Below are 25,913 nucleotides of genomic sequence, written 5' to 3'. Positions count from 1 at the left end.
TGTATGTATGTATGTTTGGTATGGTTACTCTTTGCAAAAACGAAAGGTGGGTGGTTGGTCGGTCGAGGTTGATGGGTGGGTGTATAAAGCAAATGTCTAACAACCCAAACGCTGAGTGTTTGAAACTCATCACGGACAACTAGCATTTGAGCGAATTTGCAACTTTTCAACGACTTGCTACTTTGCAACTATTTAGCATGTTAGCCAACTCTTCCCCGAACTTTAACACTTTTTGCTAACCCTAACCCTTTTACCTAACTCCTAAACTTAACCCTAACCCATAGCGCAGCTAATGTCAGCATTAGCCACCAAGCTAACATTAGCCACAACAAATTGGAATATGTTATACGTTTTGCAAAATGTTAACATATGCATTTTCTGAATTGTAACTTATTGTACATTTTTCTCATTTCTAACATATACGAAATGGATGATAGACATCCACAAAGTAATATACATACCGTAAGAAATGTAACATATTTAATTGAGTCTGATTTACGTACTGAATTGATTTTTTTTATTTTTTCACCTTTATTTAACCAGGTAGGCTAGTTGAGAACAAGTTATCATTTACAACTGCGACCTGGCCAAGATAAAGCATAGCAGTTCGACACATACAACAACAGAGCTACACATGGAATAAATAAACATACAGTAGAAAAGGAAATCTATATACAGTGAGTGCAAATGAGGTAAGATAAGGGAGGTAAGGCATTAAATAGGACATGGTGGCAAAGTAATTACAATATAGAAATTAAACACTGGAATGGTAGAATGTGCAGAAGATGAATGTGCAAGTAGAGATACTGGGGTGCAAAGGAGCAAGATAAATAAATACAGCATGGGGATGAGGTAGATGGATGGGCTGTTTACAGATGGGCTATGTGCAGTGATCTGTGAGCTGCTCTGACAGCTGGTGCTTAAAGCTAGTGAGGGAGATATGAGTCTCCAGCTTCAGTGATTTTTGCAGTTCGTTCCAGTCATTGGCAGCAGAGAACTGGAAGGAAAGGCGGCCAAAGGAGGAATTGGTTTTGGGGGTGACTTGTGAGATATACCTGCTGGAGCACGTGCTACGGGTGGGGGCTGCTATGTTGACCTGGGATAAGGCAGGGCTTTACCTAGCAGAGACTTGTACATTACCTGGAGCCAGTGGGTTTAATACTAAATGCTCAGAGACCAGGTTGGGTCAATAAAAACAGATGTGTAGTAACTGACATGTATTACCACTCTATTATTTTATGTAACTTTTATTTAACGAGGCAAGTCAGTTAAGAACAAATTATTATTTTACAATGATGGGCCTGGCCAAAACCTCCCCTAACTCGGACGACGCTGGACCAATTGTTTGCCGCCCTATGGGACTATTACAATGATAAAATAAATACTGCATGCCATCATGATGAAAAGCCAAATGACTGCCAATTACCATTTGTAGACAAGCAGTATACTGAGCATCATCATGTAAATTTACTGTATTCCAACCAGTGGGCGTTCAATTGTCACCGCCAGCCAAATATCCCCTGGAATTTGGTGAGCAATAAATCCTAGTAGCAACACTTGGGCCACATTCGTTGCACTTTAAACACGATCGGATTGATAGTAATGACTACATCCACACCTTTTAAAAATAAATCAGGAAGGAGGAAGGTATAGTTCTCACAAATACACATGTAGCCTACTGTACCTTTTTTATTCTTTCTCAAACACTCGCCGTTAACGGTCATCACCTGCGCACAGGTAAAACCCAATGTCCATGTAAGGATAATTGGGCCCTGCACTTTTTCTGGATATTCTGCACGTTTGCAGTATTTCAGTCCATTGGAATGAGTTTTATCACTGGTTGGAGACGCAGCGTGAAGAAAAATGACTGCAAAGGGTGAGTCGCACAATCCACGTAACTAGGCTAGTTGCAGTAGCCCTCGTTTCTCCCGAAGAAACCCAGCGATCTTTTATTAACAAATATATACAGCAGCCTAAACAAGTTGTATTTGTGGTCACAACAGTGATTGGTTTATGTAGTGAGAAATGTATGTAATTTAGTGAAATAATCTGTAGCTAGATGGATTTGATTAACATTGAATGGTTGTGTAACCATTCTGATACAAGATACACTAACTTTTGTATTTGTTATATATTATAACGTTATTGCCAGGTGTTATTTTAGAAATAAGATTTAGACCGCATGAAGTGGAAATGTAATAGATTTATACAAAAATGTGCACACACACAAGAAAATGAAGCTAATTTATGACTGTTTCTACCTATCAAATCAGTACACTTGAAAACGTTCAAACCTAGGAATAGCTTCTCTTAATGTATAGTCTAGGGAAAGCAGATTTGTAATCACAGTACCACCATGTTGCTCTATAACACGACAGGGCATCACTAGTGATTTAGGCCTACGTCTGGAGATGAATATACAATAAAGAAAGTTCAAGAAGTTAGGGTAAAATTAGGCTAAATTAGTTATTTTGTAATAACAATACACCAAATATGTATTGGCAGTTACTGAATTTCTACTACTGTTTTCCTAGTACTTTCATTTCGTATTTTCTAAGTGCCCAAACTGCTTATTAACTATAGGCTACTAACTAACTAGGTTGTTAAAGTTGTGTGGGCACGGCCCACCCACTCATTTTATTTTGTATTTTAAATGGGACATTATTTGTCTTATTACCTAAACATGCAAACACCATCCGATAGAATTCATAGCTAGCGTTGCACTGGAATGACATTCACTCGAATGGGATTGGTGGCCAATAATAACTAACTGAAAGCCACACCCCCACTAAGCCACGGATATGGTCAAAATGTGATCTGTTTTGTTACTGAATTTCTGGCTATGCTTGTTATGAAATAATGACAAGTTGTTCTACTGGTATTTATTCTGGAGTGAGGCCTATGTAAAAATATGGCACCACCACTCCCTCTCAGGTGATGTGCTTTGATAAGGAAAAATACAGTGCTGAATATAAAGCTATACTGAACATAAATGCAACATGTAAAGTGTTGGTCCCATTTTTATTTAGCTGAATTAAAAGATCCCAGAAATGATCCGTTTGCACAAAAAGCTTAATTCTCTGATTTTGTGCACAAATGTGTTTACATCCCTGTTTGTATTTCTCTTTTGCCAAGATAATCCATCCACTTGATAGGTGTGGCATATCAATATTTATATATATTTTTTATTTATTTCACCTTTATTTAACCAGGTAGGCTAGTTGAGAACAAGTTCTCATTTGCAACTGCGACCTGGCCAAGATAAAGCAAAGCAGTGTGACACAGACAACACAGAGTTAAACATGGAGTAAACAATAAACAAGCCAATAACACAAACAAGTCAATGACACAGTAGAGAAAATAAAGTCTATGTACAGTGTGTGCAAAAGGCATAAGCTGATTAAACAGCATGATCATTACACAGGTGCACCTTGTGCTGGGTTCAATAAAAGGCCACTGTAAAATGTGCAGTTTTGTCACACAACACAATTCCACAGATGTCTAATGTTTTGAGGGAGTGTGCAACTGGCAGGCTGACTGTAGGAATGTTTACCATAGCTGTTGCCATATATTTTAATGTTAATTTCTCTACCATAAGCCGCTTCCAATGTCATTTTCGAGAATTTGCCAGTACGTCCAACCTGCCTCACAACCGCAGGCCACATGTAACTACGCCAGCCCAGGACATTCATATCTGGCTTCTTCACCTGAAGGATCATCTGAGGCCAGCAATCCTGACAGCTAATGAAACAGTGGGTTTTCACAACTGAAGAATTTCTGCACAAACAGTCAGAAACAGTCTCAGGGAAGCTCATCTGCATGCTTGTCGTCCTCACCAGGGTCTTGACCAGACTGCAGTTTGGCGTCGTACCGTATTCTGTGAGCAAATGTCACTTTCGATGACCACTGGCACGCTGGTTTGCTGATGTCAACGTTGTGAACAGAGTGCCCCACGATACCATGACGAGATCCTGAGGCCCATTGTCATGCCATTCACCCGTCGCCATCACTTCATGTTTCAGCACGATAATGCACTGCCCCATATCACAAGGATCTGTACACAACTCCTAGAGGCAGAAAATGTCCCACTTCTTCCACTGCCCGCATACTTACCAGACATGTCACCCATTGAGCATGTTTGGGATGCTCTGGATAGGTACGACAGCATGTTCTAGTTCCCACCAATATCCAGCAACTACGCACAACCATTGAAGAGGAGTGGGACAACATTTTACAGGCCACAATCAACACCATGATCAACACAATGCGAAGGAGATCTTTCGCGCCGCATGAGGCAAATAGTGGTCACACCAGATCCACAGCCCTACCTTTTTTAAGCTATCTGTGACCAACGGATGCATATCTGTATTCCCAGTCATGTGAAATCCATAGATTAGGGCCTAATGAATTTATTTCAATTGACTAATTTCCTCATATGAACACCAACTCAGTAAAATTGTTGCATGTTCTGTTTAATTTTATTCAGTGTACATAGGGAAATAGTGAACTATAATTGTAAATGAGAGCAAAGATTAGCATCTACAGGAGAGGAATTAGACTACAATTGGAGATCTCGGCATTGTTAAATGAGACGCATCTGCTAGTGCTTACTGTATGTTCTCTCTGGTATACTGTGACCCTAGGGACACCATGCAGGCTGAAGAAATCTCAGCCAACCCCAATGTCTCCCCAACACTTAGTTTAGTGTACATGGGAAACATGCAACAGTTTCTGTGAAATATATATTTCTCATGTCAAGGCATTGAATGGGATCTGATTCATTTAGTGATTCATAACAGCATGATTTTGCTTCTAGGTTGTCCGTCATACACAGTGCAGAACTTGACCCCATGCACACAGATTTCAAGTAAGTTTTCCCTTCTGTCAATTTCTGTCCCCTAGGCATGTTTGACAACATATTTATGTTCATAGACTTTCTTTGGGCATATTACGTTTTGGTTCATCTACCCGTGCACTGAAAATATTTTTCAGTCAGGATTTCTAAGGGTTGCAATATTATGTTACTCACACAATAGTCCCTATTGAAATAGTTTCCATCCCTTCCAGCTCACCTTTTTTTCTAAATGGCCTCCATTTTGCCCCCCTGTTTCAGGTTACAGATACAGGGCAACAAAGATTTACTCAACTCTACAGAACCATTGAACACGTAAGTCTGAGCCAATGGCTGATGGCCGGGTGATATACAGGGTTGAGTAGTTAGGGAAAGGTTATTGAAAATCAGCAGTAAGCGTGAGGGCAATGACATCGCTCCTTCCTGCTGTTCAACATATTAATAATTCAGAGAAGTACGCCATTAATGCTGGCTATAATATCTGCTCAGGTCCAGGCAGGGTGGGATCAAGAGGAATGTTCTCAACCATAGAGACACCATTTGATTTCAATGCCTCTCCACCCTGAAGAGAAAGAGAGGATGGCCATATTGCTGTACAGGTGTAGAGAGGAAGATGAGATGTGATTGGTTCTACCTTTGGCACAGTGTGTCATTAGGTTATGTCACCAGTATTTCCTTGTGCTACACCACCTCTGGTCTTTATCTGTTCCATTTGTTTTAAAACAAGTGCATTTGGTGTGTCGGAATTGTTCGGTGGCTGTATGACATCGATATTTGATCATTCCCAAAGTCTTAAACAAGCAAAGAGACTTTACTTAGACCTTAACACAAATGCAGACACACCATTTTTATCTCATGTCTTTGAGGAAATAACTGCTTAATTATGGATTTTGTGGAAGGTGGAGCTGTACATTAAATTAATTGCTTTCCCATGATAATTTATAACAGAAAGCAATGTAAATTCCCTAAATCAAAAAGAGCAGGAGCCTGAATTGAACCCCTAGATGCTGTCCTAGTGCTCATATATTTCAACACTTCAACTGATTCATATCTGCAGATCAGAGAGCAAGATAACGGAACACTGTACATGTACATTTGAATCTACTGTCTACACAATGTCTCTGGGCCCTGTTGAAATTAACCACCTACTAGAGGAGAGTGTGGGCCACTTTTTTCAGGCAAGGCTTTGCATCCAGAGGCAAGATGTTCATTGTGTAAAATGTTTTCATACATCGAAGAAGACAATCCACCCACACATGCCCCTGGTGTGTACTGTTGGTCAACTCCAGCATCGCTCAATGAATAAAATACAAGGACAGGTTTCTTGTGTGCCCTATGGCTGTCAGAGGGGTGGAGATGCAGTGAGGTGACGTATAATGGGAGCAATGATACGCTGGTCTGATGTGTCCCTGCTGCACTGTCTGCTGAATAATGTTCCCCAGAGGAAACTAACTAACCTTGACTGAGGCAAAGCTGACCTCTTTGCACGTGTCTTGAGATTCACAGATTTACCATGTTGTGGATCACTCTTCCTCTATGACCTAAATTTAGACAGCTGTCTTGAGAGCTCATTCTGATAAGTGACTGGCTATTTCCATTGGGTCATTCACTTTCAGAGCGATTGGCTGTGGTGTAATTGCTGGATCTCAGTGGTACTCATCTCTCTCTCGCTACGCAGTGTTCTACTGGCTCTCTAATAGGGGGCACCCGGGGCAGTGCGTCTGTGCTGCTGCTGCAGTAGTCAGCCTGAGTCACTGCAGTAAAGGCTTCCTCCTTAGCAGGAATCTTCCTCTCACCGGCATCAAGTCATTCTACATCTCTGTCTGGAATTTTTCAGAGAGATTTTGACATTTTCCATTCAAGATATTCAGGGATCTGAATGAGTTCTGCTGGGGTGTTTTTGCGGTCATCTGAGTGCAGTAGTCTATTGTCTTTGGTTGATGTTATACTCAGGGTATCACCTTTCTGTGGTGCATAGTGAATTTTTTGGCTTATGTTTTTTGTTGTTCATCATTTGACTCGAGTCCTGTGCAGCTAGGCCAGCCCTGCTACTGCATCAGCCTATCAGAGGAGAAACTGCAGTGTGTAGCGTGAGTGTGATGATGGGAGGAGGTGGGACAGGAGGAGGAGAGTTAAGGAACTGTGTGTGTTTGTGGAGGCGGAGTGTTGGGGGGTGGAAGATGTTTCGTTTCTCTGTGTGATAGTCATCCCAATCTTATTAAGGGCTGCGTTCTTCCTCCCCTCTCCTGCCTGCTTGCCTGCTGCTGCTGTTGCCAGAGGTAGAGACTGTGTCACGCTGCGCCGCTGGAAAGGCCTGAGCAGATAGTCAATTCTCTTCTGCGTTTGCTGTCTCTCTACCTCCCTCTAGTACTCTGTCTGCCAGATGAAAATGTCAGGGGAAGCAGAAACTCTATCAAACGGGTAAGAGATATTTTGAGGCTGCGTGGTGAAGTGATAGGTACTGAGAGTGTGTTGAAGTAAACCGAGAGATGCTGCATTTGTGGTTTTGTGTGTGAATGTAGTATACTGTCACTAGTCATTTCTACTGGGATTGAAACCAGAGGGTTCTCAACTTAGCTGTATCCAGAAAAACTGAACAGGTTTTGTTTTTTAAGATCCACCTCTTCTCTTTTGTCTGATGATTTCATTGTGTTTAGAAGCAGCTTGTTTTACTGCAGTATTACTTTGTTGGCATTTCTTTACTTACTAGTACTTCAATTCAATGTAAATTAACACCGGTGAAAGCTTTCAGGAAGAATCCAGATAAAGCAATGTTTTATCACTGTGTGTGTGTGTGTGTGTGTGTGTGTGTGTGTGTGTACATTCGTCTGAGTGAGTGTGTTGTGCATATTTGATTACCTCTCAGAGCAATGGTCTCTATTGTGCAAGTTTCCCTCCAGAGAATTCAGCATCACGAAGTTGCTAACTTCAATTAATTAATTATCTGGACAATGTATGCCATGCACAACCTTTCAGGAAACAATAGCTGCCATTGTGTGTACATTATCATGCCACATATGCCATTTCTCAGACCCATCTATGCCCCTATTGAGTTTATGGTTAAGTCTTTATAACTGTGCAATGCTAAGCTACTGGGCACTGCAAGCTAGGCTGAAAAGACAGGCTACACGGCCTCCTCTTCCTAGTGTCCTGATGGATAATGTCCAATCGCTGGAAAATACATTTTGTGAACTCAGAGCAAGGCTTCAGTCGCAGAAGGACATCCGAGAATGCTGTGTCTTTGTTTTTACAGAGACCTGGCTTACGGACAATACACTTGACTCTGCTATTCAACCAGACAGCTTTTCCATTTTCTGTATGAGTCAAACGGCGGCTTCTAGTAAGAGTAGGGGGAGGTGTAAGCTTCCTCATCAACAATTTCTGCTGTTCCGAAGTTGAAAACATCTCAAGCTCCTGTTCACCTGACTTGGACGTTCTGATGCTAAAATGCCTACCTCACTATATGCCGAGTGAATGAATGTGTTTTTTTCCCACAGCTGTGTACATACCGCCAAATGCGAACATCAAGGCGACACTCAGCGAACTGTACAAGAACATTAGCCAGCAAGAATCCTCTCACCCGGAAGCAGTCTTAATTGTCACTGTTGATTTTAAACAAGCCCATTTAAAATATATATATATATATTCCAAAATATCACCAACATGTATCCTGTCCCACGAGAGGAATCAACGTGCTGGACCATGTAAATACAAACATCCTTGATTCGTACAAAGCCATCCCTCGCCCCCACTTCGGCCAATCAGAACACATCTCTGTTCCTACTCCCTGCCTACAAGAAGCAAGTCAAGAGGGAGCCACCTTTACAGAGAATAAATAGGTGCTGGACAGAGGAGGCAGATTCAATGCTGAAGGAGTGTTTTGATAATATTGATTTGGAATATGTGTAAAGATTCATCCACCCAGGACTCATCCATTAACATTGAGGAATATACATTGTCACTCAACAGGCTTTATTAGGAAATGTGTTGATGATGATGTACCCACAATAACAATCTGGACATACCCCAACCAAAACCCTGGATGAACGGAGATATCTGTACCATGCTGATATCCCGTACAGCAGCATTCAGTATCAGCAGAATGAACCCTGGCAACTTGGTGGCATGTACAAGGCAAGCAGATACGAGCTCTGCAAATCCAATATGGAAGCAAAAAGACAATACAGACTCAAACTTTAATTGATGTTTGACAACTCAGACTCACGACGCATGTGGCAAGGACTACAGACTATCACAGACTACAAAGGCAAATCCAGCTGTGTGGTGCCCACCAAAGCCTCCCTCCCAGAGGAACTTAACATATTCTATGCTCGCTTCGAGGCAGACAACACTGAGTCATCCAGGAAGACAAGCTGCTCCAGACGACCTGGTGCTTTTGCTCTCCGAGGCTGACGTGAGAAACTCTCAAAAGAACATCCCTGGCCATGTCTTCAATGTGTGCTGACCAGTTGGCGGGCATCTTCTCTGACATTTTCAACCTGTCCCTGTCCCAAGCTGTAGTCCCCACCTGCTTCAAGGAGACTACCATCATCCCAGTGCCCAAGAAAAACAAGGTGATATGCTCAAATGACTTGCACTCACCCCAGAGTCTGGTATGGCCCACATCAAGGCCAGCATGCCAGACACACTGGACCCACTCCAATGTGCCTACTGCTCCAACAGATCCACGGAAAATGTCATTTCCATCACTATTCACACGGCCCTAACACATCTGAACAAGAGGAACACCAGTCAAAAGTTTGGACACCTACTCATTCAAGGGTTTTTCTTTATTTTGACTATTTTCTACATTGTAGAATAATATTGAAAATATCAAAACTTATGAAATAACACATATGGAATCATGTAGTAACCAAAAAAGTGTTAAATAACATCAAAATATATTTTATATTTGAGATTCTTCAAAGTAGCCACCCTTTTACTTGATGACAGCTTTGCACACTGTTGGCATTCTCTCCACCAGCTTCATGAGGTAGTCACCTGGAATGCATTTCAATTAACAGGTGTCCCTTGTTAAACGGCGTGAGCGACGTCATCTAAGAAATGTCTGTTCTAAATTCTTCAGGAAGCTTCATTTACCCATCACTGTTTTTTTTGTGACTTCACAAAAAGCCACATTTGAAGACACCAATGGTAACGTCTTATTCTCTTACCTATTTTAAATAATACCGGTAGAATTCGTGTTCGCAGATGGGCATGGTTTACATAGCTAGGTAGTTAGTCTACTGGTGCCAAAATTGTACTGCAGTTTGTCAGCTAAGAGGTTTTCCATATTCATCTAAGGCAAATATACTTATAGGTTTCTGCTTTCATCTGTGTCTGGTGTTAGCTAGTTACTGGCTAGCTAGGTATTCAGCCAGCATGGAATAAACGCGGGGGAAGGTTTGCCCAAAACTCGGATGCAGTTGTCATGTCATTACATCAAGAGACATGCAGAACGGGAGATTCATACAAAATTCTTGACATCATTGATAGTCATGATATATGAACATTGTCGGGCAGTCAATATATGTAATGTACCTAGACCTCAACCTGTTTCAACAAAAATGGTCTAAGATGGACTAGCTAGCTAGCTAGTGCTGACAATTCCTTTTGGGCTAGCTAAATTATATAGCCAACATTTCGTCTATGTTGATGCTTTTACAATAACCAAACAGTAATTTGTGAAACAATAACAGGATTGGATGTTGTATGCAATATCTATGTTTGAGTTGCTTTGTCTCAGCAAGTTGTCTTGACATAATCTCACTGCAACACTGCATCATAAGCATTTTCAAAGAACTGTCTGTCATGGTGAGCTCCCCGCCCACTTAGTCTGTCTTTTCAGTCAGCCTGGTAGTTATCAGGATGAAATATTGTGGGTGATGTTTTAGTCATTCAAAATGGTAATTTACATAGGAATCAGAATGACTGACTGTTAGGGACTTTTTAAAGGTGTTTGCTGATTGTATCAATTGATTAGAAACTGGGTGGTAGTATTGACCCCTAGACTGTCTGTGTTGCGCTGACATTCATGACTGTGTGTTGTAGTGAGCAGGAAGTGAATGGCCTATAGCTGCTCATATGGTGGAAGGATGGTATGGTCTTACCCATGTCATTAGCTTGTGAAGGGGAGGAAATAAAGGCCTGTTTTTCAATATGGAACCTAATGGATTCATTATAGTTTGAGAGTGTTCAAGCATGGTCCAGCATAAAGAGGTCCTCTGTATCACTGATCTTCAGGAATGCAAAAGGATGGCTGTCAGTTAGTCACCCTCATTGTAGAGATTCTCCTCAGTTGTGTAGGCCAGCCTCCATTGTGTTTATTGTGTCCATGAACCCAATTTGCTGAGAAGACATTTTGTCATCTTTGGGATTGTTAAACTTGGGGTGGTTTTGGTATGAAAATAGTGCGGCACAGGACTATCGGGATTTTCAGCCTGTTGAACAGCCTGCTCTTGTTTTTAATGGTAGGGAGCCTTGACATCAATATTTGTTTGTTTGGGATGAAGATTACTCTATATTAAAATATTTGGTGAACCCCCACTTATCAATCCATTTTTTTTTTAAAGCCAATGAATGAGAAAGCTGCTCACTGAAGAAACTGTGGTAAAAATCCAATGATCTTGTCAGATGAGAAAAATGTAGCTTTAAGCTGACCGCAGTAAAATAACTGTCGATGATAGAACCGCAGAGAAAACGATGCGAAAGCCTGCTCAGATCAGGTGGGAGAGTGGGACAATAACATGACCTGCGCTCCTTACAGAATGTTTTGGAGGTGTTTTGTGTTCCTCTTGCCCTACCACTAAAAACAGAACAGGGGCACTGCAGCAGAGTTGCCTGGGAGAGAAAAAGAAGTGACGTGGCTCTTTTTAAAGATATCTGTTACTAGACAGATAGACAGTGAATTACTCCTTTGTAGTTAATGCTGTGTCATGCTACTCTATAGACTGAGCTCATAGACATTTCACCTAGTTCTTGACATGAACAAACAAGATTTTGTCCTGGGGTTCATTCATAAAATAATAGAACACATTTAGGTCCACTGGGAAGCTGGCAGTAATAAGCTTCTTTCATTTGACAATGTAAACCTCATTTATCTCAGACAAATGATTGACTTGTTTGAGGGGAAGTCAAAAATAGAATGTGTTATTTTAACATGTAGGTTCTCCACTGAGGACCAATGGTAGGTATTGGCCAAGACCGTCATTATGTGTTAAAGTAACATACTTAATTCACCTAACCTTCATCTGTCTCTTTCCCCTTTCCTGTATCTCAGGTCCCAGAAGTCAGACCTGTCTGTGGCCCTGGAGGACTGCATGGCAGCGTTGGACCTGTTCCTGAGGAACGACTTTGAGGAGGCCCTGTCCAGGCTTCACTGCAGGTGAGAGACCGTGACCCAGATTGTGTGGGTCGACACAAGTGACTGGTGGTAATACTGTGTGCTAGTTTCACAAACACCAAATAGCACTGGCAAGTGGTATGGTTTCCTGATCAGTTTGTGCTTCGCCAACTCCTTTCTTGTTCGTTGTCACCTGGCGACCGGGCTAGGCTGGTGCTACAGTAAAGTGTACACTCTGTGCTAGTTTAATAAACACCATCTCTCCTATTGGACACCCCTTCAGCATTGTGATCAAAAACACAATTGTGAAGTTTCCTATTACTCTGTGAATTCTCTCTTTCATTATCATCAACAAATAATCTTTTCTCTTCTTTGGCCACTCCCAAATCACAGTTTCTCTCCAGCCCTCCCTAGTGCGTCTCCTTTCTCATCCCCTCTGTGTTACACAACTCAGTGGATATACAGTACTTATCTAATCCCTCCCAGTTTCCATGTTGATCTCCTCTTTTAGTTCTGAAACGTACATGGTAGTCTAGTATGAGCATGAAATTAAGGAAATATTTACCCCAAAGGGTAATCTTGGCAAACCTGCCATTGCCCAACCCTCTTTCTCTTACCACGCAAGGCTTGGCATATTCTGTCAGCTGTCACCCTGGGGCTAGGCAATGGGAGTGATGGTAGACCGAGTTCTGTAGGCAGAGCAAAGGGATAGGCAATGGGAGTGATGGTAGACCGAGTTCTGTAGGCAGAGCAAAGGGATAGGCATTTAAACTGCCCTCTGGCTTCCTTTGTTTGCTACCGGTGTTCAAAGAAAACCTTTGTGGGAAAAGCCTCCACGTCATCAACATCCTAGTGTGTAATATCAACTAATGCGTTGCTGAGCATATGTTTAACACAGTATTGTGTGGGAGGACAGTAATAAGAGACCGTCTATAAAATCAAATAAATAACCCATAGAGAAAGCCAGTGGTGCTGAAATAGCAGTGCGTATCTCTTTCTCTCTCTCTCGTTCTCCCTCCTTTCCTTTCCTCTCCTCTGTTCAGGCTGATGTAGTGTACTGACACAGTAAGCTGGGCCAGGTATAGTTTAGAATCTCTGCAGCACAGCACACACAGTGGCAGGCTTTCTCTCATGTACTAAACATCTATAATAATGCAGAGTATGTTTATACTGTGGTTTGTATTTTCATATCACAGAATGCTAAACTCAGCAATATATATTTTCTGAAATATACATTTGATCAAACAGCAAAATCATCATAAGCTACTGCATGTTCATAGGGAAAGAGACAAAGGCTTGCAGTTTGATCTGATTTTTTTTTTTAAGGATGAAGACACTGCAATGACATCAAAACAGCCAGCCTCATGCTTTTAAGCACAGCTTTATATTCGGATTAGACAGTAAGATTCTGCATTGCCTGCTTCTCTCTGAAGCTACTAGCTAGCTGTTCAAACATGCGGACTGGGCAGGAACAGCAGCAGGCCTTATGTAATTGTCCTGTCCCAGTCTCAAGTACTTGGTTGTCCCCCCCTCATTCCTAATGAGTGCTTTACACTAGGTGTGGAAGTGTTGATCTAGTGTACATTGTAAAAGGTTGAGGAGGGGCTGCTATACTGTACAACATGTACAAATGGAACACATGTTCAGACAGAGGTTGTAGCGTCACCACCTACTGTAGAATGGTTTCGTCTCATTGGCTGGCCAAGATTCAGGCAAAAAGGCAGAGGCACAATGGATAGCAACTTGCACTACAAATCTTACTACTCTGAAGACGAGATTAACCAGCTTAACAGAGCTCACTACATTGGTGCTCTCCCCCATTCGAATGCTTTATTCTTAGGAGCTGTGTCAGAGCAATTTGACCACACAAACAACTAAAGTTGCCTCATGTTGGCACTCAACGTGAGCACTGTCAGGTTCTGTAATTCACTGAAACGTGCACGATGAGACGGAGAACCTCCCTCCTGCTGGCTGGCTCTTTTTAAGTTGGTGTTTTTTTTTTTTTTTTGCAGAACATTAGATTAGGTTTACCCATGACAGTGAATAAGCTTCAAGAGTCAGGAGTGCAGGCCCCACAGTCATCATCGGCCCTTGTCCATCTCTGTCTCCACAACAGTCAACAACAGAAGGCAGGCAGGCAGGCAGAAGGCACAAACATTCCAATTCATGGCCTGTTTTTACCATGCTGCTTTTTTTCCTGACGAAATGTCTCCTGATTTGAATCCCTTTTGAAAAATGACACTATATATACAAAAGTATGTGGACACCCCTTCAAATGAGTGGATTTGGCTATTTCAGCCACACCCATTGCTGACAAGTGTATCAAATCGAACACACAGCCATGCGATCTCCATAGACAAACATTGGCAGTAGAATGGCCTTGCCGAAGAGCTCAGTAACTTTCATGGTGGCACCGTCATAGGATGCCACCTTTCCAACAAGTCTGTTTGTCACATTTCTGCCCTGCTAGAGCTTCCCCGGTCAACTGTAAGTGCTGTTATTGTGATGTGGAAATGTCTAGGAGCAACAAAGGACTGTGAAATGCCAGGCATGCAGACATGTGACATTACAGTGAAGAAACTCACCAGCATTATCCTATCCTGCCACTGTGACTATGGTGGAACCTGCTGGGAACAAGTCAGACCAGCGCTCCTGGTTGTGGAATGTTAGTGTCACAGTGTGACATTCAGGGAATTCACATGGGCCTGTATCCAAGAAAACATATTGTAACTTAAAGGAGCTGGGCTTTTTAAAGAGTTTTTGGTCAGAAAATACATTAAATATTCTACATTTACATTACATTTAAGTCATTTAGCAGACGCTCTTATCCAGAGCGACTTACAAATTGGTGCATTCACCTTATGACATCCAGTGGAACAGTAGTGCATCTAAATCTTTTAAGGGGGGGGTGAGAGGGATTACTTTATCCTATCCTAGGTATTCCTTAAAGAGGTGGGGTTTCAGGTGTCTCCGGAAGGTGGTGATTGACTCCGCTGTCCTGGCGTCGTGAGGGAGTTTGTTCCACCATTGGGGGGCCAGAGCAGCGAACAGTTTTGACTGGGCTGAGCGGGAACTGTACTTCCTCAGTGGTAGGGAGGCGAGCAGGCCAGAGGTGGATGAACGCAGTGCCCTTGTTTGGGTGTAGGGCCTGATCAGAGCCTGGAGGTACTGAGGTGCCGTTCCCCTCACAGCTCCGTAGGCAAGCACCATGGTCTTGTAGCGTACTAAACTCGTACTAAACTCAGCAACGTCTTTTTTTCAGAACCCTGTCTTTTAAAGATAATTCGTAAAAATCCAAATAACTTCACAGATCTTCATTGTAAAGGGTTTAAAACACTGTATCCCATGCTTGTTCAATTAACAATAAACAATTAATGAACATGCACCTGTGGAATGGTCGTTAAGACACTAACAGCTTACAGACAGTAGGCAATTAAGGTCACAGTTATGAGAACTTAGGACACTAAAAAGGCCTTTCTTCCTTTGGTGAAAAACACCAAAGGAAAGCTTCCCAGGGTCCCTGCTCATCTGCGTGAACGTGCCTTAGGCATGTTGCAAGGAGGCATGAGGACTGCAGATGTGGCCAGGGCAATAAATGAGAGACGCCTAACATGCTGACCGGACACGTCGCTTGCGCGAGCCTTGCAAAATAAATGTTGAAAACCATGTTATTCAATTATTGCACCCACACTGCTCGCGCCAATGAGCGTCTGCGTTGCCAAGGGCTAAAATAGAAGTCACTCCTATTTCTGACGCAGATCGCGCTGCAAGTCCTGCCTCTCCCATCTCCTCATTGGTTTATAGAAGCAGGTACCCACGTGCCATCTCCTCATTGGTTATACCCACGTGGGTGGTTGAAAGACAAACTGTTTTGCCGGTCGTCGTGGTAATACTATGAAAGTGTAGATGCCAATCACCATATAAGTTCAAAGATGAAAAAGTCTGGAAGGAGGAGAGATGACTAGAAACGATTTGGTTGACCGTTTTATGTGTGGATTGATTGTCGGAGTAGAGGACCTTGTGCTTTTCAGGTAAAATAACAAATCAATGTTTATATCCCAGGACAAATTAGCTAGCAACAGCAAGCTAACTAGCTAATTTGCCATACATGTTTAATGCTTTTCGACCTGTCCTCAAATTAATGTCATTGGTTCAGATTTTGTTTTGATATTTTAACCTGCATGTTGTGATCGCATTTGGTGTGGGAGGACAAAATAAATGTATGCACGATGGCGCAGCCGGTTTGGGTTCCGTGTAAGACAGCACTACAGGGAAACAGGACGGACAGCTGATCGTTCTCACAGTGGCAGACCACGTGTAACAACACCTGCACAGGATTGGTACATCCGAACATCACACCTGCGGGACAGGTACAGGATGGCAACAACAACTGCCAGAGTTACACCAGGAATGCACAATCCCTCCATCAGTGCTCAGACTGTTCGAAATAGGCTGAGAGAGGCTGGACTGAAGGCTTGTAGGCCTGTTGTTAGGCAGGTCCTCACCCAGACATCACCGGCAACAACGTCGCCTATGGGCACAAACCCACCATCGCTGGACCAGACAGGACTGGCAAAAAGTGCTCTCCACTGACGAGTAGCGGTTTTGTCTCACCAGGGGTGATGGTCAGATTTGCGTTTATCATAGAAGAAATTAGCGTTACAGCGAGGCCTGTACTCTGGAGCGGGATCGATTTGGAGTTGGAGGGTCCGTTATGGTCTGGGGCGGTGTGTCACAGCGTCATCGGACTGAGCTTGTTGTCATTGCAGGCGATCTCAACGCTGTGCTTTACAGGGAAGACATCCTCCTCCCTCATGTGGTTCCCTTCCTGCAGGCTCATCCTGACATGACCCTCCAGCATGACAATGCCACCAGTCATACTGCTCGTTCTGTGCGTGATTTCATGCAAGACAGGAATGTCAGTGTTCTGCCATGGCCAGCGAAGAGCCCGGATCTCAATCTCAATGAGCACGTCTGGGACCTGTTGGATCGGAGGGTGAGGAGTAGGGCCATTCCCCCCAGAAATGTCTGGGAACTTGCAGGTGCCTTGGTGGAAGAGTGGGGTAACATCTCACAACAAGAACTGGCAAATCTGGTGCAGTCCATGAGGAGGAGACGCACTGCAGTACTTAGTATCTGGTGTGGCCACCAGCTGTATTGACTGTTACTTTTGATTTTGACCCCCCCCCCCTTCAGGGAGAAATGATTCAATTTCTGTTCGTCACATGTCTGTGGAACTTGCTCAGTTTATGTCTCAGTTGTTTAATCTTGTTATGTTAATACAAATATTTACACATGTTAAGTTTTCTGAAAATATATACACAGTTGACAGTGAGAGGACTTTTTTGTTGCTGAGTTTACATATTGAATGTCAATGATTATATACTTATACTTTTACAGTAAGGACATGCATACATGTGCTCCTCTTCATTTGTATCAAAGACATACAAAGTAATCTTTTTTTGTTGAGACTGCATTTTGAGAGGGCAACAATCGCTGCTAAAAATATAGCTCAATATTTCTGTTTCTCTTTTTCTTCCTTCACAGAATCAAAGACAGCATGTACCATGCGCTCACATACGCCACCATACTGGAGATGCAGGCCATGATGACCTTTGACCCGGAGCACATCCTGGCAGCGGGTAACACCATGAAGGAGGCTCAGGCAGTATGTCAGCGGTAAGTCTCCTTTGTAATGGTCTACATTCTAATGTATGCTATTTATTTCCTTTAGAGGCAACAAAAGCAAAAACAAATGTTTTGGCTCAGTGATAGCTATTCAATCATGAAGATAGGAACCACATGATCTGATCAAGTGAAACCACTTTGTGAATTTTGTAACGTGTGTTTGTGGCAAAACAAGACACATTTACCTCAAACTCCTATTATGAAGAACAACCATATACAGGCGAAATATATTTGGCTCTGGATGAACCCGGCCATTCCAGTGGGGAGAACCTCTGGCTGTTTTGGGAGATGTTCATCCTGGTCTGTGGTGGCTGGTTAGCTGTTCTGACATAATCACAGAGCAAATATCACCCAGGTCCTATCAGATCTCGCTGGCTGGTGGAATTTCAGAGCGGCCTGTAACAGTGAGTGTGTGAAAATGTGCTATATGGATACGCCTCTCCAAATGGTGGGCCACACACACACACACACACACACACACTCCCAGACTGGGCCTGCCACACCGCCTGAGAATCTTGGGTGGGTCAGGGGAACCCCATGACCGTGGACCCTGTGCTATTCTAAGAGCCGCTCTACATCTTATCTACACAAGCCATAAAATGTGTCTGGGCCACACTGATTTGCATGAAGAGTAGATATCTACGCAAATTCAACTTTTACAGAAGGTTTATTATTATCCCACGGATCACTGATCAGCAGTGGTTACAGTAAACCACTCATTATATGCTTGTATCTCCCTTAATCCATATCATGTAATTCCCAATACTGAAACCTGATCGCTATACTGTTGGTCAATGTCTGTCAATGAATGTAGTTACCACATGTCACCGTTTTTTGATATCCAAGCACAAGAATGTGTTGAATTCCAAGTTTCTTAGCTCACACATCCACAGACTGGTGTTGAATTGTTGCGAACCAACTCTGCCATGTCTGTCTCATCGAACACCGTATTGTAATGTTGGATTTCGTGTGTAATAGTGTAATTAAGTTCTGTGTGTAATCTCTCCCAGGTTCCGCAAGAAGTCAACCTTTAGCAACAGAAACTTCACAGAAGGTTAGAGCATACTTACTTCAGTACATTCTAACTTCACTACACACTAAGACACAGACATACTGTTTTACCACAAGCCTCGTATCTTACGAGTGTGAATTGAACAATTGTTTTCATTGCTAGTATTCCTAAATAAATACAAACCTGCTACTGTTAAATATACTCTGTTTTTGATGTTTTCATTTAATACATTTACTTTTTAGCAGACGCTCTTATCCAGAGCGACCATGGGGTTAAGTACCGGGGCACAGGGGAACATCAACAGATAAAACAATGTCTCACCTCGTAAGCTCTGGGATTCAGAACTAGTGACTTTTCAGTTACTGGTTCAACGCTCTTAACCACTAGGCTACCTGCCCACCTATTAGTTAGCTAACCTTGATGGTTGTTCAGTACTTGAGAATACAGTTTAAAATGTGTTTCTTGTCTGTGGGTTTACTGTGCAGCCTCCTGCTGATGTAATGGTTTGAGGATGTCAGAAGATAATTGTGCTGTCATTTTCACCTCAGAGGAACTCCACGCTGAAGTGTGCTATGCAGAATGTCTCCTACAGAGGGCAGCACTCACCTTCCTTCAGGTAACCTGCTGCTACCACATCACCCACTGACGCTCACTATCTCTTTGCAGCACTGATACAGATGTTCAAGTTTATTGTGCATTTGTGATATTGAAATTGTTCTTTACCCCTGTTTCTGTAGGATGAAAGCATGATCAGTTTCATCAAGGGAGGAATCAAAGTGAGGAATAGCTACCAGACGTACAAGTAAGCACTCTTGATGTAGTGTATGGCCTTTAAAGTGCATTTCCCTAATGTCTCAACTTGTGCTATTTTTTTACCCCCTTTTCGTGATATCTAATTGGTAGTTATGATGTTGTCTCATCGCTGCAACACCCCAACGAGCTCGAAGGTCGAGTCTGGCGAAGGTCAAGTCATGCGTCCTCTGAAACTTTACCCACCAAGCCGCGCTGCTTCTTATCACACCTGCTCGCCTAACCCGGAAGCCAGCCGCACCAATGTGTCGGAGGAAACACCGTTCACCTGACAACTAAAGTCAGGCGCACAGCCTGCCACAAGGAGTCGCTAGAGCGCGATGAGCCAATCGTGTGCCGCCTATAGGGCTCCTGGTCACAGCAGGCTGTGACACAGCCTGGGATTGAAGGCGCCACTCGGGAGGCCCCTATCAACTCGTAAAGAATGTACATCTGTATTTCAGAGAGCTTCATACGGTCCTCCAGTCCTCTACCTACGTCCATGGTGACAATCATGGGCATTTTGAAGGCGGGGTCAAGCTTGGAGTAGGAGCCTTCAACTTGGTGAGGGAACTGCTTCATGTCGATAATGTTTGTGGTCCAGTTTTCTGGACTGGTAGATTGTATAGAAGGACCTTTTTGGTGTGAGGGTTATATAACTCAGTGTAACTCAACGCATTGCCCTGATTGGTACAATGTATAATTGTGTCTGTCTCATCTCTCACTTTTTCACTCCTGTGTTCTTGGGTTGTGTACAGATGATCTCCATGCTGCCCACACGGACCCTCAGGTTGCTGGAGTTTGTGGGTTTCTCTGGAAATAAGGTAGGTTTCCTACTGTTAACCTGGTGTGAGATGCTGAGCTGGACTGAACTGGGCTGGATGGACTGTGCTAAGTCTGCAGTGTCCTGTGTTGTGTGTGTCTGCAGGAGTTTGGCTTGCAGCAGCTGACGGAGGGCTCTGCAGGGCAGACTTTCAGGTCCTTCCTGTGTAACATGCTGCTCCTCTGCTACCACACCTTCATGAGCTTCATCTTGGGTGAGAGACAGGTTGATGTTACCACACATTAAACGTCACCACACTGACCTTTTCATCTCCCAAAACAAGCCTTATAGGAGTGGGCAAACTTTTTGGCTCGAGGGCCACATCACGATTTTTTGGGGGACCAATTGTTTGTTAAAATCAATTTCGTGGGGGCCTCCCGAGTAGCACAGCGGTCTAAGGCACTCCATAGTAGTATTTGAGGCATCACTACAGACCCGGGTTTGATCCCAGGCTGTGTCACAGCTGGCCGTGACAGGGAGACCCATGAGGCAGCGTACAATTGGCCTAGCATCGTCCGGTTTAGGAGAGGGTTTGGCAGGCCGAGATATCCTTCTCCCATCGCGCTCTAGCAACTCCTGTGCCGGGCCAGGCGCATGCATGCTGACATGGTCGCCAGGTGTACAGTGTTTCCTCCAACACATTGGTGTAGCTGGCTTCCGGGTTAAGCGAGCATTGTGTCAAGAAGCTGTGTGGCTTGGCTTGGTTGGGTTGTGTTTCGGAGGACACACGTCTCTCGCCCTTAGCCTCTCCCGAGTCCGTACAGGAGTCGCAGCGATGGGACAAGACTGTAACTACCAATTGTTTTCCATGAAATTGGGGAGAAAAAATGGGTAAATAAAACAAGAATTCACTAAAAATAAATACTTGAAAAATATAAATAATGTTTGTCTCGTGGGCCAGATTGAAGTGCCCGGACAGACCAAACTAACATTAAATAACATTGTCTTTTTCTCCTCATGGCTTGCAGGCACAGGGGAGGGGGATGTGGAGGATGCTGAGAAACTGCTTCAGCCCTATCTCAAACAGTATCCTAAGGTCAGTGAGGACATTTGTATAATTTATAGCAGTAAAGTACAATTCTATTCCAATTGTATTGGTTTTGTGAAATATTGTGAATTATTTGGTGCATAGGCCTGTACACACACTCATTCCCATCAAAACAGTTTATAGTGAAACAGTGTGTTCTATACCTCTGTTGTTTTAAGGGATCTATCTTCTTGTTCTTCGCTGGTCGAATAGAGGTTATCAAAGGAAACCTGGATGCTGTGAGTGTAGATCAATGATTTTGACTACTACCAAAATGATTTTGTTTAGACTACAAACCATCCCTTTTCATGTGTTGTATTTGTGTGTACCAGGCTATAGAGCGCTTTGAGGAGTGCTGTGAAGCTCAGCAACAGTGGAAGCAGTTCCATCACATGTGCTACTGGGAGCTGATGTGGTGTTTCACATACAAGAGACATTGGAAGATGGCCTACTTCTACGCTGATCTGCTCAGCAAAGAGAATGCATGGTCCAAGGTGGGACATTCTGCAGTGATTGTATTTTGCATATCAGTACTATATAGTCAAGGACATAACATCTGTTTCAGTACAGTAATGGTTGCATTATCTCGAAGGCACATGCGGCACAGTCTTGACAGAATATGGATTAGCTTGTTTTACAGCTTTTAATGTATTCCACTTAGTCTCTAGAGGGCCAAATTGATGATGATGCCTAAAGTGTAGTAGTAGTTTCAGTAGTAATACATGCACATTTCCCTCCAGGCAACATATGCCTATATGAAAGGTGCCTACCTCAGCATGCTGACCAGTGAGGAATGCCAACCATTCCAGGAGAGTGAGGTAGCGCTGTTCAGGTAGGTCACTGCAATATACAAACCCCTGTGTCACCATAATGCTTTGTACTGTATTTATTTCATTCTACCCACGGTTCTTGTATAATCAAGTCATTCTATCCAAATTAATCAATATGTTACATGTATCCATTTTCTATCCACTCCAGGCAGGTACATGGGCTTAAGCAGAAAATAGCTGGAAAGTCTTTGCCAACTGAGAAGTTTGCCATCCGAAAAGCCCGTCGTTACCTGACTGAGAACCCGATAACCCTCCCTGCACCTCCTCTGGTCAGTACTGCATGGTTTGACAGCATGTTCCCTATTACATTGTAATTATAGTGTAACAAAATACTACTGTTATCTATGTGTGGATTACTGTGACACCCGGTGGCCTTGTCTGTCCTCTGCAGGAGATGATGTACATCTGGAACGGCTACACAGTCATCGGTAAACACAAAGACCTCACGGAGGGCATGCTGAAAACACTGGACGAGGCACAGGCAAAACTCGACAATAGCCAAAGTAAGTAACACAAACGTGTGTCACCCTGGAGAGTTGATACTGCCTCTACACATTCATTTAGGAACAGCATTAATGATTGGATTCAGACAACTCCTTATCTCGTTATTATCATGTTTAGCAACACTGTTTAGTAGAGTTTTGTGATGGGGCTTGATTGTTGTACTTTGTGTTCCGAAGGGACAGAGTTCTCCATAGACGACCAGTGTTTGGTGAGCCTGCTTAAGGGTCTGTGTCTGAAACACCTGGGACACCAGGAGGAGGCTGAGGCCTACTTCACCTTGGTCCTTTGCAAGTGAGCGCCACACACACACACTCACTCGCACACACACACACACAAAGTCGCGCACACTCATCCTTTCACAATATGATAGTGGAAGAGACCTACTCTTTCACTATTCATTACAAGTTTATTTCATTTCTTGTTTCATTCCTGATCTCTGTTGTATTTTTTCTCTTGTCAGTGAAACACAGATCAAGTTTGATCACTACTTGGTTCCCAATGCACTGCTTGAGCATGGGCTGCTGTGTCTGGAACAAGGGAGGAAGGAGGAGGGCATCAAACTACTGGAGACGGCCAAGTGAGTGTCTTGGTCCTTACACAACATAATTATGTCTACCCATCTCAATACAATAGTTCATTGAAATTCTGAAACCTGTCTTTTTTTACAAGAATTCTATTAGTATGTAAAGTAAAATCATCTGGCCAGGCCTTTTCATTGTTCCCCTATATTTACAGGCAAAATTACAAAAACTACTCCATGGAATCGCGGACACATTTCCGAATCCAAGCTGCTTTGCACAAGGCCAAGGCCACAGGAGAGAATGGGATTCACACCATGCCCTCCAGCCCGTAGCTGGTGTGGGAAAAACGGGGCCAATGTCCAGCCATCCCACAGTGCATAAGCCCAACGCCGCAGGGATGAGGCAGAGTACCAAACCACCCACTACCAGCAACAAGCATATGACTGGCCAGCCACCGAGCTCTTAGAAAGACCCGCAACACTACACAAGCATAATGTACACTGAAAGGTCAAAAGCATACAGACAATAGTATTTACTCAGACAAAGAAAATATACGCAATATATAGAAAATACCACACTGCTGGATGTAGATGTACAGGGTTTCATCAGTCTATTGCAAAAACCTATGGTTAGAGACCCATCCCCGAATGTTCACCCTCCAGCATAAATACATACATTCACTGGTAAACATGTCTTTTCACACCTGTCACAGGGGTTTTTGCAACATATTTGAGTGGTTAAAGGTATTCTCATAGCTTTTTCCCTCTGCTCGGAGCTAATGACTAAAAGCACTGTGGCCAATCTTGGACAATGTCTGTCTTGTTGACTGTGATCTATTGCAGATAACCTCCTGCCCTAATGCCTTTATCTCTGTGCTTCTATGACTGGTTTTATTTGTGTATTTCAATTTTCACCCTGAACAGCTCAAGGGAAGTTTTGGCACATTGGATCAACTGAACCACTTTCTGGGAAGGAATGCATGACCAGTCCAACTGAATTTTTGTGGATATAGTGCCCACTGACATCTACACAAAGTTAAATCATCCAGCCATACAAACACATTGCAGGAATGCACGTGTGATGGTAGGGGGTTATTTTGTCTGTTTATTCATTAACTGCAATGGCAGCTTTTACAAAACTGTCCTGTTTTAAGTGGACCGATGAATGTGTCTTTTAGAAAGGCAGGCTCCTTGCTTGTTCTCTACATGTGGACACAATCCAACAGTACTTGAGCTCAAACAAACGAGCCTTTCAGATTGACACAGGAAAGCCAGGCTGCCAGTTTCATCTGTAGTGAGTGAAGTGTTGACAACCACAAGAGCCTTCCATATATAAATATGCAGGTCCGACATCAACATAGACAATAATGGCTTACAAGGAGTTGTTGCACATTAACAGTAGTGGAAAAAGTACAAGTGACAATACCTTGATAGAAAATAACTCAAGTGAAAGTCAGCAAAATACTACCTGAGTATTAAAGCCTAAAAGTAATTGTTTTAAAATTGACCTAAGTACAGTGGTGGATAAAGTACTCAATTGTCATTCTTGAGTAAAAGTAATGCTATACATCAAGTAACTTGTATTACGCAAACCAGATGACACAATTTTCTTGTTTTTTTTTTTACGGACAGCCAGGGGCACACTCCCAACAGTCAGACATAATTTACAAACGCAGTATTTGTGTTTAGTGATTCCGCCAGTAGGGATGACAATGGGTTATATTGATAGGTGCGTGAATTGGACCATATTGCTGTCCTGCCTGAGCATTCAAAATGTAATGAGTACTTTTGGGTGTCAGCGACAATGTGTGAAGTAAAAAGTATATATTTTCTTTAGGAATATAGTGGAGTAAACGCTGTCAAAAATATAAATATTCAAGTACGTACACCCCAAAAAGTAGTTATTCAAAATATTTTTACTTAGTTACTTTACACCACTGTAAATGAAATAGTTACGTTCTTGTGTAATAAATGATCTAATAAACTGTATATGATATTTGTGATTAGAAAAAGGGTTACCTTTTTTCATGTTCTATGATTATTTCATCTCTATTTACAACAAAATAAGTATCCAAACCCAGGCATTAGAGTGGTGTCTTGAGTTTAAATGTTGGAATTAGAGCTGACTTAGCTGTTCATTCTTAGAATAAGGTTTGGTGTAAAAGCAATTTAAATATCTCTAAAGGGTGAAGGAAATGAATAAATAGATTTTTTTCAAATATAGAGATTATCTTAGTTTGGGATGTTCTAATGATTAGGTCTGACATTTTCTTGTTTTGTTCCATTGTTTTCTTTGTGTGTACTATTTATGTCAGTAAATTCAATCTTATTGGCTCTGTGACGAGGTCAGAATATGATATGGGGCATGGCTACTGAGCAGATTGACATTCCTGGACCTGTACATACTAAATGTTTGTTTTGTAATTTAAGATTAAATTATGAAATAAGTAACTCAAATTGGGTCTGGTTAGTTTTTTGTTACTCTTGTACGACCCATTTGCTTTTGGATAACTGGATGAACTGCAC

At 42.7% G+C, this 25,913-nt stretch overlaps 1 protein-coding gene across 2 annotated transcripts; it reads left to right on the top strand.

The window, feature by feature from the left end:
• Positions 1-1,538: 1,538 nt before the first annotated feature.
• Positions 1,539-25,838, top strand: LOC115145010 (tetratricopeptide repeat protein 39A-like). Of its 2 annotated transcripts, XM_029686209.2 has the most exons (20): positions 1,539-1,876; positions 4,817-4,867; positions 5,114-5,167; positions 12,132-12,236; positions 17,742-17,873; positions 18,893-18,936; positions 19,443-19,510; positions 19,632-19,696; positions 20,148-20,247; positions 20,442-20,507; positions 20,612-20,720; positions 21,475-21,542; positions 21,713-21,772; positions 21,866-22,027; positions 22,274-22,365; positions 22,512-22,632; positions 22,755-22,866; positions 23,044-23,158; positions 23,328-23,444; positions 23,603-25,838. In XM_029686209.2, exons 1-20 carry the CDS (start codon positions 1,824-1,826, stop codon positions 23,718-23,720), a joined length of 1,812 nt encoding a protein of 603 aa, XP_029542069.1. In that variant the 5' UTR covers positions 1,539-1,823; the 3' UTR covers positions 23,721-25,838. The 2 variants fall into 2 exon arrangements, with proteins under 2 accessions (XP_029542069.1, XP_029542070.1); XM_029686210.2 differs by lacking the exons at positions 1,539-1,876; positions 4,817-4,867; positions 5,114-5,167 and adding an exon at positions 6,966-7,273.
• The last annotated feature ends 75 nt before the right edge of the window (positions 25,839-25,913 follow it).

Source organism: Oncorhynchus nerka, linkage group LG17 (genome assembly GCF_034236695.1).
Source record: "Oncorhynchus nerka isolate Pitt River linkage group LG17, Oner_Uvic_2.0, whole genome shotgun sequence".
In the NCBI taxonomy this organism is placed as follows: Eukaryota; Metazoa; Chordata; class Actinopteri; order Salmoniformes; family Salmonidae; genus Oncorhynchus; species Oncorhynchus nerka.
Note: the sequence above shows the minus strand (reverse complement) of the source record. Positions and strands in the feature narration are given on the sequence as shown.

Bases quoted from the DNA above. Each gene is read 5' to 3' on its own strand.
- LOC115145010 (XM_029686209.2), top strand. From the start codon at position 1,824: ATGAGTTTTATCACTGGTTGGAGACGCAGCGTGAAGAAAAATGACTGC. The intron at 17,874-18,892 runs GTAAGTCTCCTT...AATCTCTCCCAG, and splicing joins GCTCAGGCAGTATGTCAGCG to GTTCCGCAAGAAGTCAACCT. The intron at 22,633-22,754 runs GTCAGTACTGCA...TGTCCTCTGCAG, and splicing joins CCCTCCCTGCACCTCCTCTG to GAGATGATGTACATCTGGAA.